The sequence below is a fragment of the Mustela erminea genome, chromosome 8 (genome assembly GCF_009829155.1).
Source record: "Mustela erminea isolate mMusErm1 chromosome 8, mMusErm1.Pri, whole genome shotgun sequence".
NCBI classification, from domain to species: Eukaryota; Metazoa; Chordata; class Mammalia; order Carnivora; family Mustelidae; genus Mustela; species Mustela erminea.
In genome coordinates this window covers 65,429,182-65,443,992 of record NC_045621.1, presented here as the reverse complement: position 1 = coordinate 65,443,992, position 14,811 = coordinate 65,429,182, and the positions used below count along the sequence as shown (strand labels likewise).

The 14,811-nt window shown below is 36.1% G+C and overlaps 1 protein-coding gene across 1 annotated transcript in view; it reads left to right on the top strand.

Moving 5' to 3' along the window:
• The window catches only part of FASTKD1 (FAST kinase domains 1), a 56,972-nt gene that overhangs the window by 16,786 nt on the left and 25,375 nt on the right, over positions 1-14,811 (top strand). Inside the window, exons 4-7 of the mRNA XM_032355873.1 lie at positions 7,038-7,163; positions 9,329-9,727; positions 11,950-12,060; positions 12,924-13,055. Of these exons, the coding sequence (XP_032211764.1) occupies positions 7,038-7,163; positions 9,329-9,727; positions 11,950-12,060; positions 12,924-13,055 (768 nt within the window). The remainder of the gene's footprint in view (positions 1-7,037; positions 7,164-9,328; positions 9,728-11,949; positions 12,061-12,923; positions 13,056-14,811) is intronic.

Sequence of the window (14,811 nt, the reverse complement as noted above, 5' to 3'; positions counted from 1 at the left end):
ATCCGCTAATCCTCCTAATAAATCAACTAAATTAGTAAACACTCGAGGCGAAGGATCATTCTAGGTAACTGGCTGAACTACTGGGGGATCAGGCAGATAGGCCCAATAGGGAACCGCTTCCCCGGGGGTTAACATCAAAGACACAAATAAGAAAAGACAAAGCATTTTAAACGGAAGATGACGAATCTCCAGCCTCCAAGATGTCTGATCTTGTTTTAGCTGCAGCATTTTCTTCCCCCTCCTCCGCTGGGGGGACCTCAGCATGGTCAGCAGCATCTTCATCATCAGTAGCAGCATCCTCCACAGGTTCCACCGCAACCAGCCTGGTAAGGCGTTCTGGCACCCAGATTGGGGCAGGGGCATCCTGCGGGAAAACACAAAGAGAACCTCGGTGCCACCTAAGCACCGGGTCAGGGCCTTTCCACAACCCTGTAAGAATGTCTTTCCATTTCACCATCATCTGCTGTCTCCTATGCGGGCCCCAATGGCGCTCCGCAGCCGAGACACCATGTTTATCAACCGTGAGAAAATTTAAAATAAAAGTAACTAAATTAGTAAGATCATTAGGGGTACGATATCCTTCTCCAATTCCCCCTTTTTGTATTTTTTGCAGAGTAATCTTGAAGGTCAAATGAGCACGCTCCATAACACCTTGTTCTTGAGGATTATATGGAATGCCCGTTACATGATGAATATTATAACAGGCCAAAAAATTAGCAAAACTGGCAGATGTATACGCAGGAGCATTGTCAGTTTTAAGTTGTTTTGGGACTCCCCAGCATGCAAAGCTTCGTAAGCAATGCGAAATAACATTTTTTGTGCTCTCTCCTCTCAAGGGGGTAGCGCTAATAACACCAGAACAGGTATCTACACTAAGGTGGAGATATTTCTGTTGACCAAAAGAAGGGATATGTGTGACATCCATTTGCCACAAATGGTTAGGTAAAAGGCCTTTAGGATTTACGCCATGTGACATAGAAGGCAAGAAGGTAACACAGTTATTACAGGATTTAACTATGTCACGAGCATCGGCTCGAGAAATATGAAAACGCATCTTAAGCGTTTGTGCATTAACATGCCATTTTTTATGATATTCCTTAGCGTCTTCTAGAGCTGAATAGATATGGAAACGTGCTGCAGTATCAGCCAGATGATTTCCCAATGTTAGTGGTCCAGGAAGATCAGAATGGGCACGTATATGTCCAATATAAAAGGGAGCTCCGCGAGACAATATTATCTCTTGTAAGTCTAGGAGTAATGAGGAGATATCTGATTGACTAGTAGATATGATGGCAGTTTCAATAGTCCTAGTAGCTGCGACAGCATAAATGCTATCAGAAATAATATTGATAGGCTGATCTAAAAAGCGTTGCAACACGCACATAATAATTAAAAGTTCAGTACGCTGTGCAGACGTAGAAGGCACTACAACTGGCACTACATGGTCATCTACCACATAGGCGCCAGTTTCTGTTTTACTGCCATCTGTAAAGATAAGTTTAGCATCAGGCAAAGGTTCCAGACGGCAAAATTTGGGCCAAATAAAGGCTGTTGTTTTAAAAAACCCAATTAAAGGATGAGAAGGATAGTGATTATCAAAAGGAACAGGATAAGCAGTTAAGACAACTGCCCATATATCATTTTCATTGGTTAATAGTTGAATTTGATTTTTATCATAAGGAACTATACAAGTGTCTGGCATTTTACCAAGAATTTGTATCCCAGCCTTAAGAACTTTAGCAGCTACCATAGCTACAGCTACAGGATAAGGAGTGATTACTCGCGGCATATTATGTGATAAATATGCCCAAAATAAAGGACCCCCCTGCCACAGCACTCCAGTGGGAGACCCAGGGGATGGAATGACTATAGCTTGAACAGGCTTTTGCGGATCACACCGATCTGCTACAGTCAAAGTCAATCTCTTTTCAACCAATTGCAAAGCCTTAAGAGCAGCAGGAGTAAGACTCCGTGGAGAATTTAAATCCGTATCTCCTGGTAAAATATCGAATAAAGGTTTTAATTCAACGGTTGTTACTTTAATATAAGGACGAATCCAATTAATATCTCCTAAAAGTTTTTGAAAATCATTTAAAGTATGTAAGCAATCTCGCCGGATTTGCGCTAACTGAGGTTTCACAGTAGTTTTAGAAAGTTGCATCCCTAAATAATTTTGTAAATCATTGGCCTGAATCTTTTCAGGGGACACACACAATCCCCAAGTTGCCAATTGTGCTTGTAAGGCTGATAAAGCCAATGGGAGAGCATCTTTATTTGGACCACATATTAAGATATCATCCATATAGTGGTAACAGAGAAGATCTGGAAATTTTTCTCGAAATGGCTCTAAGGCTTTGCTAACATACAATTGACATAAAGTGGGGCTATTTGCCATCCCTTGGGGCAATACTTTCCATTCAAATCTTTGATCAGGCTCACTATGATTTATAGCTGGCAGGGTAAATGCAAATCGTTTTGTATCTGCAGGATGTAATGGAATTGAGAAAAAACAATCTTGAATATCAATAATAATAGAAGACCAATGTTTGGGCAGAGCAGTAATTATTGGCAAACCAAGTTGGATAGGACCCATTATTTGCATTTGCTCATTTATTTGCCGTAAGTCATGTAGCAAACGCCACTTTCCAGATTTCTTTTTAATGACAAAAATAGGAGTATTCCATGGTGATGTAGATTTTTGAATATGCCCTGCCTTTAATTGGTCCATGACTAATTCTTTTGCCGCTTGCAATTTTTTTTTTTGTTAGCGGCCACTGAGGTACCCAACGCGGCTCCTGTACCTGTTAACATCTCTATATCCCATTGAGGATTTTCAGCGGCAGCATTTCTACGAGCAGTATCCTGACAGTTGTCTTGATTCTGAATTTTCCATTCTAAATATTGCCCTCCGCTCAAAACCGCCTTAGCTAAATTAGCCCAATCTTCAGGAACCAAAAACAAGGCACCCAGCGCCTCCACAATAGCCACCGTAGAGGCGGCTTGAGGCCCATAGGCACTAACTGCCTCTTTCAACTGCTTTACTAGCTTGAAATCTAAAGGTTGATGGTATCGCTGCCTTTGCTGGTCCTCCAAAACCGGAAAAACTCCTTTATCAGGTCCCATAACTTCTCTCCAATTAGCGGCCACACAATCTGAACAATGGCACACCTTCGCACAATGAGGCTGATAAGGTGGCGGCCATTCACACGGCGGAGCTGTGGGGCACTTAGCTGCCCCTGGCACAGAAGCATCCTCAGACCGTTTCGCGCCAGGAGGCCGCGAAACCTTTTTCTTTCTTGACTTTTTAACTGATTTTAGTGAAGTAGATGAACTATCAGAAGAATCTGTAGAACTGCTAGAGCTGGTTTCTGGCCCTGAAGCTTTTGTAGAACTAGCTTTCGAAGAGCCCTTCGAGGATTCCTCTTTTAATTTTTCTAAAATTTGTTCCCCTTGCTGCACCACTTGCTTTAGCCGCTCCCGAGACGATTGCAGGCAGACCTTAACAAGGGACCACACCGCAAGCGTCTCTGGAGTAACTGTTGTACTTCGCCGCAAATCCTCCCCCAGATGTTCCCATTGCGGCACATTCAAAAGTCCTTCCTCTATGAACCAAGGGGCAATTTCGCCGGCCTCTTTCAAGAAGGCACGAGCAGTCCTAGCCTTTAATGGAGTGCCATGAGCCTTTAGCAGATCCTTTAACGGACCCTCCATTTTATAGCGGGCAAGTTCGTTTCCCATCTTTGGAAACCCTTACACCTCTGAGGAACCTTAAAAATTGCCCACTAACAATAGTCCCCAGAGACTTCACCCCCGTCTAAAGACAGGAAATAGGCGCGCACTTTAGCTCGTCACCCTAGGGCCCTTTAGGGTGAACTTCTTGCACTTACCCCAATCCTCAGTCCACGTCCAGAGTCGGGTTCCCGGGTTTCGGCACCAGATGTCGCTCTCGACCCGCAAGAACGACCCGCAGGCGAGGTTGAGTGGCAAACTTCTTTATTGTCAGTCTTCTACATATCTTGATCCGGGAACCCCGCACCACAATTTTAGCCCCCTATTATAGTCCCAAAGCTTACATAAGGATCAAACATCATATCACGCGCTATACCTATGCACCAATCATAAACCCTACAGGTGACCTTATCGAAGAGCATGTGAGGTGCCCGTGAACATCTACGTGACTCTGCAGGTGCCCATTGTTCTACATGTCCTGTGTCTATCCCATGACTTATGAGGTTAATAATATACCCAACCTATGACTATAGGCATGAATTGGCGTCATCCATGAACGCACCCAATTTCCTTGGGTTAAACATTCACAGTCCCATTGTCCTGGGCCTAGTCACCTACGTGACTGCCATCCACAAGTGCATGGCTCCCCACACACACCAAAAACAAATAACCTAATTAAAAATGGGCAAAGACATGAACAGACATTTCTTCAAAGAAGACATCCAGATGGCTAACAGACACATGAAAAGATGCTCAACATCACTCATCATTGTGGAAATGCAAATCAAAACTACAATGAGATAATTCCTCACACCTGTCAGAATGGCTAAAATCAACAACACAAGAAACAGGTGTTGTTGAGGATTTGGAGAATGAGGAGCCCTCTTGCACTGTTGGTGGGAATGTAAACTTGTGCATTTTACTGTGGAAAACAGTATGGAGTTTCCTCAAAAAGTTAAAAATAGAGCTACCCTATGATCCAGTATTGGCACTACTGGATATTTACCCCCAAAATGTAAGAACACCAATTCAAAGGGATACATACACTCCAATGTTTATAGCCCCTTTATTTACAATAGTCAAACTATGGAAGCTGTGCAATAGGTGGGTGGCTGAAGAAGATACAGTACCTTTAAACGATAGAATATTACTCAGTTTTTTTTTTAAAGATTTTATTTATTTATTTGACAGACAGAGATCACAAGTAGGCAGAGAAGCAGGCAGAGGGAGAGGAGGAGCAGGCTCCCTGCTGAGCAGAGAGCCCGATGTGGGGCTCGAACCCAGGACCCTGGGATCATGACCTGAGCCAAAGGCAGAGGCTTTAACCCACTGAGCCACCCAGGCGCCCCTATTATTCAGTTTTTAAAAAGAATGAAATCTTACCATTTGCAAAACATGGATGAAGCTAAGGAGTATAATGCTAAGTGAAATAAGAGAAAGACAAATAACATATACTCTCACTCATATGTGGAATTTAAGAAACAAAACAAATGAGCAAAGGGAAAAGAAAGAAAAGAGAGACAAACCAAGAACAAACAGATGGTTACCACAAGGGAAGTGAGTGTGTGGCGGGGGGGTGGGGGTGGGGGAGTGGCCAAAGTAGGAAATGGGGATTAAAAAGTGAAAAAACAAAACCAACAAAACATAGAACATCTCTCCTAAACCAAGTAGAAACCTAGGGCAGAAAGGAAAGGATTGACTAAGATGCAGAAGAAACAACAGGATTTCACCTGTAGACAGAGAGGAGCAGGCTCAACACTGGTTATTATTACTCCATCTTAAGCCTTTCAACATATTGCTTCTTAAAGTATAAACCATGACACATTCTTAAAACTGTAGTTATATATGGGTGAGTTCTTTAGGCCTTTGTTGTTATGTACTGGATTAAATTAAATAGGATCAAACAGTTCTCTGGCTTGAGAAATTCTACGTTTACTAAATTATGATTTTAATAAGTCTCGTGACCTAAACCCATCTGTCTTCTCTTCACCAGTTTTGCATTCTCTTTATCTGTAACTAACTTTTTTTGAGAGTAAGGAGAAATATCTTACTTCTTCTGTGAGCAGTAAGGAGAGATACCTTATTTCTTTTGTGAGCAGTCCAAACTGGATTTTTGGGTTAAATTTGGTCATTGTTGCCAATAGCTCAAATTTTAAAAATTGTTCTTTAAAGCAGCATTGTTACGTATATTATGCTGCATGAACAAATCAGTTGTAAAATAGATGCTTTTTTTTTGTTTTTCTGTTAAATAGTTCAGTTTCAAATTACAGTTGTACTTTCCAGTCAACCAGGCATTTCTCTTTACTTTTTCATTTCAAAATAGCTTAGAAGATTTTATTCTATATGATGTTTTTTATTTTTAGTGATACTTTCATTTTTTCATATTGATAATATTTAAAAATTTTTAAAACTCTAATTGTATTTCCTATGTAGAATTTTTGTAGTATCATAAAATAACATTAACTCATGGTTTTCTTGGTCGCTGTGGCCTATTATGTTAATTTTTTGTTACTACATTAGCTATTAACCAATATTTTGTTAAAATGTTTATAAATGTTATGTAAACATAATTTGGAATGATTCAGTTAGGACACATTATGGGTTAACACTATATTAAGGACTCTAGGAAGGGTAATTAGCATGTATTTGTTTTAAAGATTCCTCCATGATTTAAATGATTCAGCTGTTTTTTTTTTATTGTTGTGTGGCATTTTATGAATAAGTACAATTTATCCAGTGTATTTTTAATAGATATTTAGATTGTTTCAAGTTTTTTGCTATTAACATATTGTGCTCCTGTGGACTCCTTTATGCCTGTTTAGTGAATTCTGAGTTCTTTTTTTCTTTTTTTTTTAAATCTGTAACAATTCTCCTTCCTTCTCTTTTGTCTTGCCATTTTCTTGTTGAAGAAATGGAATCATTTTTCCTATAGAAAAATTCACAGTCTTGTTATAGTAGTGGTTGTTTTGTTAATGTAGAATCTTATGTTGAAATTGATCTGTCACCTCAAAAAATGAATAGATTAATGATTCGAATAGTTTGAACTGATTTTTCCCTTTAAAAAACCTTCCAATAGTATCTGGCTTTTTAATTGTTAGCTTTTATACTTTGATAATAGTAAAAAAAAATATTCCTTTTATGTTAGTAATGTATTAGTATATTAATACTTCTGATGACTTTTTATTTTATAATTGTATTGTGTTTAATTAATTTATAATTTATAATTATATAAATTAATTTATAATTGTATATTGTGTTTTAAGTGAAAGTAAATAGTAATGATATCCTTTGTATATTTCCTTTAATAGGTTTGATATTAATCTGCTGTCAAAATTTTCCTCTTGCCTAGCAAGTCAACATTTGTATTTCAGTCCACTAATGGGAAAAATAGCCGCTATTGTACATAAGAACCTGGAAACCATAGAGGACTTAAGGTAAATGTACTTAAGGTAAATATATGATAGATCTGGGCTTTGGATACATATACACTTAGATTTACCACTTACTTCCTATGTGACTTTAATCTCTTGAAACTTTAGTATTGTTATCTATAAAAGAGTACTACTTTGGAATCTTCTTTGCAATGTTGCTGTGGGAATTAGAGATAAAGTATTAAAACAGAACATGATATTGTTGAAATCTGTGAAATATTTGAGATTTTACTTTACTGTAAAAGCTTAAAAGTTTGCTGCTCCCAGTGACCTCATTTAACTTTAATCACCATCCTAAAGACCCTGTCTCCAAATACAGTCACATCGAGGGCTAGGACTTTAATATATGGAGTTTTGTGAGGGGACAGTTTAGTCTGTAGCATACTTCAGTGTTCATAGCAGCTTTAGTTGTAATAGTCAAAAGGTGGAAATAACCTAAATGTTCATTGATAGATGAATGAATAATCAAAATGTGATATATAGCTACAATGGGATATTATCCAGCCTTAAAAAGGAAGGAAATTCTGATGCATGCTACAACATGGGTGACATTATGCTAAGCCAAACTCAAAAGGACAAATATTGTATGACTCCACTTAAATGAGCTCCCAGAGTAGTCACATTCATAAAAGCAGAAAGTAGAGTGGTTATTGCTAGGGGTTAACAGGCGTGAAGAATTGAGAGTTACTGTTTAAATGGGTAAGGAGTTTTTGAGAAGATGAGGAAGTTCGGCAGGTGGATAGTAGTAATGATTGTAGAATAATGTGAATATACTTAATACCACTGAACTGTATACTTAAAATGCTTAAAATGGTAAGTTTTATGTTATATATATATTTTTATAAACATAGAGCAACGTAGCTTGTAAAAGCAGAGAAAATAAAAATCAGTGTAAACTTTTTTAACTTTAAAAAATTCTTTTTTTTTTTTTTTTTTTTTAAAGATTTTATTTATTTATTTGAGAGAGAGACAGTGAGAGAGCATGAGCGAGGAGAAGGTCAGAGAGAGAAGCAGACTCCCCATGGAGCTGGGAGTCTGATGTGGGACTCGATCCCGGGACTCCAGGATCATGACCTGAGCCGAAGGCAGTCGTCCAACCAACTGAGCCACCCAGGCGTCCCAACTTTAAAAAATTCTTGTAGGCCCCTTTGAGAATCTAATAAAATCTTTGGATATTTCCCTACTCTAAACTGCAATTACAAATATACATAAAATTAAAATAATCATTTCAGAGGCTTAATGGTTAAATGAAATAGCAATACTAAGTTACCAATTAATGTTGCTTAATATTAACATCAAACACTTGAGTCGAAAAGTCAAAGTATTATACAACTGGGTTTTAAAAATATATTTGTTTTATTGAAAAGGTTGAGGAAATTTGGAAACAAAAATAAATGCAAACAGTCCCCTTGTCGTAAGGGTTGAGATAGTTTACATTTTTTCTGTAGATGTTTTATAATTATCATCCTTGAGCATTTGTTATATACCTTTTCCATTTTGCATTTCTTATCCATTATGGGTACATTCTTGTATTTGTGGTTTTCTGATTTTTGTATTATGTAAGATCTGTGTTTTGAAAGCAGGGACCTCACCTTTGTAATTTTGATGTCTCCCTCAATGCCTGGAGGAGTGATTTATGTTTCCTAAAAGTATTTTTTAGTGAAGAAATAGTAAATGCTATGTTATATTCAGTACTTACTGTCATATATTACTATCTGCCTAGCATAAGACATTAAAAAATATGAAATCATTTATTAGTGAGAAATATTTTGCCAATATTTTTATTAGTAAGTTACAGATACAAAGAGAAAGGAGTAACAAACAAAGTGAAGTCTATTGCCAAAAATAAAAATTGAGATTTTTAATGTTGCATTCATGGGCTATTGGTCCAAAGTGATTTCTGAGTGAATTTCACTAAAATATTTTCCTTCAAGGCAGTTATCTATAGAATGAGATATTATGTACACTTAACAAAAGATATTATTGCAAATTTTAAAAAATCTACATTTGATTACTAGGAGGCCCCATAAGAATATTTAAAGGCAAAATTCTGTGGTATAAAACCTGTAATATTTTAACTAGTTCTTTTCCATATCAAATCATTTAGTCTTAGGATTGTTCTTTATTCTTAAATAAGGTGAAAATCTTTGCATCTTTTTCCTTTTTAGGTCCTTGTCTGTATTGATGGTCAGCATATCTTCTTTAATATCACAGCGTTTTCGGGAACAATTAGTGAACAAAACAGAACATCTTTTTGATACCATAGATTCTTCTCAGGTCAACGTTGCAAGAAGAATAGTAATATTTCTTCGAAATATTAGATATAGTTATTACCCACTATTAGAAAGGTGTAATGAAGTGTTTTTAAGCAATATGAACGACCTTGATTTGGATTCCATCAGTAAAATACTTAGTCTATATCACTCTTTACAGTTTCATAGTTTTGAATTTATTAAAATGGCTAAAAAGAGGCTAACTGAAATGATTCCTCTGTTTGATGACCCTGATGGCTTTGTAAAACTGTTTGTAGCACTGGGACCCATTGCAGGACCTGAAGAAAAGAAACAGTAAGTTCAGCTAAAATTGCTTTACTTTTCTTGTTGTAATTGAATGGAACCTCGCAAGCTTAGACCTTGAAGTTCTGGAAGGCACACATATTACCCCATGCAGCTCTGGAAGGGAGAATAATCTCTTATGTCTGCTCTTTGATCCCTTCTGATTGTTTTAATTTACATCTCAAACTCAATTTACTGTTAAATTCTGAGAAAGGACCAATAACTCCATGGTGGTGGCCAACATAAAGGATAGGGAGATGGATGTTCTCTCTAGAGAATGCCATTTAAGTGTTTTTATTCTCCCTTCCTGGGCCAGATGACTGACACTATACACAGATATAAGACTTTCCCACCTCTAGTATGGGGTGTAGAATATTCAGAATTATAATAGTCCTAACAATGGACCATTCTGTTCTTTGTTGTCTTCATATTCGTCATCAAAGTCATTGATTGTTTAAGCACCTTGGTAAATGTTCCCTTATTGGGTTGGAGTGAATTTCTTCTTTTCCCTATCTTTTAAAAATTCCCAGTTTTACCAGATATTGATGTAGATAGAATTGTTTGGGATATAAAGATGGGCTAACATTAAATTAATGTATGATTCCTAAGTATGAGTAAAGAAATAAGTATGATTGGTAGATTCAGTTAAGTAGGGGTTCCAAACGTTGTATAATAGAGGTTATCTGCATCATTACTCTCTTACCAAAGATTCACGGAGAGTTTTATTATTTTTTTTTATTTTTATTTTTTAAAGATTTTATTTATTTATTACGGAGAGTTTTATTTTTAAGTGTCCTTTGAGTTATAGAAAGATATTTAAGGATACATTTTGAGATTGTATCAATATGGGAACAAGATGACTACTTAAAGAGATTTTATTGAATTTATTTATTTATTTATTTATTGCCACCAAGTACTGTTAGAATCTCATATGCTAAAGCAGTACAAGAGTTCAATTTAACTGGCTCCCTGCCTTCAAGGAATTTATATTCTAACCAGGAGGATAGAAATGTATATATAATTAAAATGTGTAAATACCATGATATTGCAATACCGTTACAAATAGGTTCTCAAATTAGTGATAGAAATAGTAGATAGGAAAATGAGAGAAAAATGTGGACATAAATGACTGGGAAAAGCTTTGAGTAGAAGCTGGGTTTGAAATGTTTGATAAGGTTGTTGAAAATGATGGTGTAGAGCTATCCAGTATGAACAGAAAATTAATTTATCCTATTACCTTCAGATTTCATGTTTTGGGCTTGTTTTCTAAATTACAGTATAGGGGCACCTGGGTGGCAATTGTTTAAGTGTCTGCCTTCTACTCACATTGTGATCCTGGGGTCATGGGGTGGAGCCCCACCTGCACTGGGCTCCCTGCTCAGTGGGAGCCTGCTTCTTCTTCTCCCTCTGCTGCTCCCCATGGTTGTGTGCTCTCTCTTTGTCTCAAATAAATAAAATATTAAAAAAGAAATTATTCTAAAAGATAAAATTAAATATAGTTACTTGTATTAGTGTATGCACTACTTTGGGTGGTTTAAAAATGGATTGTCTTTTTAAATTTTCATTTTAGAGTGTCACAGCAAGTATTTAGTGTATGAAATTTCTGTTAATATGCAAGTGTATTGACTTTCTGATTAGATCTTACTCAATTTAAGATAATTGGGATATCATTAGAATGTTAGTTTTTAGTTCTTTAGCTGTGTAGTACTGAATAATTTCACTGAATTATATTTTATAATCATTATGACCTTATTTGAGTATCAAGTTAAAAACCTTTTGTCTATATTTCTTTAAGAGACAGTTTAAGATTAGAGCATACTGAAGCCTTAATTCCTTTGATAAAAATGGTGTATTTTTCTTTATTCAATCATTTATATTATCCCCTATCACGTGGGGAGAAAATTGATACTGCATATTGAATTCAGTTTTTGTTTGTACTTCTTTTCTATTCATTACCTAATAACTTATTTTATTTTTTTAAAGATTTTATTTATTAAAGATAGAATGAGCAAGGGGATTGGCAGAGGCAGAGAGAAAGGAAGATGCTCCCTGCTCAGCAGGGAGCCTCACATGAGGCTTTATCCCAGTACCCTCGAATTATGACCTGAGCCAAAGGCAGCTGCTTAACCTACTGAGCCACCCAGGCACCCTACCTACGAACTCGTTTTAAAAAAGAACTTTTTATAAGCTAGTCATCAGTTTTTCAACATAAAAACATTTTTCTTTACTTCTAGACTTAAATCAACTCTATTATTGATGTCAGAGGAGCTAACCAGCCAGCAGGCCCTAGCAGTCATGGGAGCAATGGAAGAGATGGAAAGCCGAAATTCACATCTGATTAAAAAGTAGTCTTTCCTGAAATTCATGGTGTTATCTTTGCTTGTCATCCATAAGTAACTATTTTTCTTGGGGATGCATTATGTTTTTTTCTATAATCTATCTGTTGGTTTTGAAGAAATAAGGAATTAACACTTAGAGCATTTTTTATTATCTATATAGTTCATTTTTAAAAATAAAGGTTTTTAAATCATTTATAACATTTTTCATTTCATTTGCTGCTGCTGTTATTTTCAAGTAGAGCATCATAATCTAGGGAAGTGGAGAGCATCTATGTGAACTTGAATTGGTTCACACCACAGTTTCCTTGAAATCATACTGCCATATATTGTCTTAAATTTAAGAAGAAAAATACATAGTTAAGATTATATATACTTAATGTTTTATTTATCTATTATATGATCCTTTTTAAGGTATTCATTCTGCCCCATTCCAGCATACTCCCTCTTAGCATTTCTCATTGCTTTAATCCATTCCATTAGAGAGCAAGTGAATTAAGGGAGAAAATCAGTTTTGATAATTGTTAATAACTCTTGGTAAAGATTTCTTTGCAGGGAAAATGTGGAATTTAATGGCTGTTCTGAAATTTTTTTAATTTAGAAAGTGAAACTTCATGCTTTTCTCCCCTCTTGCTATTAATAATTAAATATTATTTCATTCACACTTTATTGGTAGCTCTTGTATCATTCTATTTTAATTGTTTACATGTCTGTCACCATTTTGAGACTGATCTTCAAGAGCAGAAAAACTTATTTCATTCATTGCTGTTTCTCCGGCACAGAGCATGTCTGGCATGAAAGAACTCTTCAGTAAATATTTAAGACCTAAATGAATGAATTGATTGTAATATATGTTTTCTCATTCTTTATAGAATTGCTTCCATCCTGTGTAAACATTTGGATAACTATAAACCAGTAGAGTTATTGAAGATAACTCAAGCATTGATTTTTCTACATTTTCAAAGTAAAGAGCTTTTTGTGAAACTCAGAGAATTACTGCGCAGGTAAGGTTAAAATCAAAGTGTTTATTTTACAATCTAGACTCAATATTTGTTCTGTTTAATTATGTGGAGAGTTGTTGGAACTTTTGGAGTTAGAATTAAGTGGCATATTACTTAAAATGTTAACACACTTCTCTTTCCCCGTGCACGTTCTGCCAGTTGAAGCCAGTAAGGCAATGAGTTTCCTGGTGATGAATAACATTAAAAAAACCAAGGCATTTTCCTTTCCTGCAGGAATACAGTAACTATGAAGACTGGAGCTGCCCAACAAGGCAAAACTCCATTTGGGAACACTCATATTTAGGGGCCTTCAGTCTGCTTACTTGCCTGTTTTAAGGCATGTTAATTGTTTTAAAGCATATTAAATCTTTGGATTTGTAATTTTTTTTTTTTTTTTTTTTGTCAGAGAGAGAGAGGGAGAGAGAGCGAACACAGGCAGACAGAATGGCAGGCAGAGGCAGAGGGAGAAGCAGGCTCCCTGCCGAGCAAGGAGCCCGATGTGGGACTCGATCCCAAGATGCTGGGATCATGACCTGAGCCGAAGGCAGCTGCTTAACCAACTGAGCCACCCAGGCGTCCCTGATTTGTAATTTTAAAAATAAGATATTTAAGAGCAATGTTACTGAAAAAGTATTTTTATGTTTATAATTTAACATTTTCTGTTTCCCCATGACTATAACATTCATATTTTAACAGGGAAGTTACTCAGTTTTCCAAGGATGTTTATAGAAATGGACTCAAACAGAGTTTTCCTTGAAAAATATAATGACTTGAATGAAACTAAAATTAGATTAATTAATTAATTAGATTAATCTTTTTCTTCTCTGTTTTTCTATACTAGTTTGATTTCTTATTTTGATTCCTGGAAGACAAGGCATGGGACCCTATGCCGTAATCAAAAGATTGGCATAGAGTTGAAAATGATTTTTATTATAATAAAATGATATGTCGTTAAGGTTAAGAGGGATTTGAATTGAAGAATAAGAGATGGCACTTTATGAGGTGAAAATTTAGCTTATTAGATAAGTTAGTAAAAAGTTCACCCTTCTCTTGAAGAAATAACTTTCTTCTTACCAAGGTGATTATATGCAGGATTACTGTTTCTTCACCCTTTTCATATTTAGCATAGACTTTCATATAGCCTCTGAATGAAGAATTTTATGTTCTATATTAAGTATCAAACTGGCCCAGGGACATGGTTTCTTTGGTCTACACAATGTTATTTAAAAATTTGAAATTACACAGTATTGTTTGCCTATAGGTATGCTAACAGAAAAATAAGAGCAGAAGTGGGTATGTCAAAGGAAATTCTAATTTACCCGTGATGTTTTATTTCCTTTGTAAAATGACTTAAAACAATATGATAATGTTAAAATCTAGAAATTCTGAGTTAGTGAGGGCCCTTATACGTCTCTGGGGTTTAAAATATCAAAAAGTTAGTTGGGGGATGTTGTATGGAAATCATAGGTACTCACTTTCTCCTATTTCAGTGCAGGCAGTATCAAGTAGACTTTTAGGGGGAACACAGTCTAATTAAACTATTCACATAACTATTCCTATAAATAGCTCCTGAAACCATTCAGGGAACACAGGGAATTCATTTACTAGAATAATGTGGCCTTTTTTTAAAGACCATATTGAAATGTAATCTACATACAGTACACCTTTCTCCTCCTCATTACTCTGCTTCTCTCATCCCCCAGGTTAGCTACTACCCCTAGTTCCAACTGTGTGGATTATTAGTTTGTGTGTCTGGTGT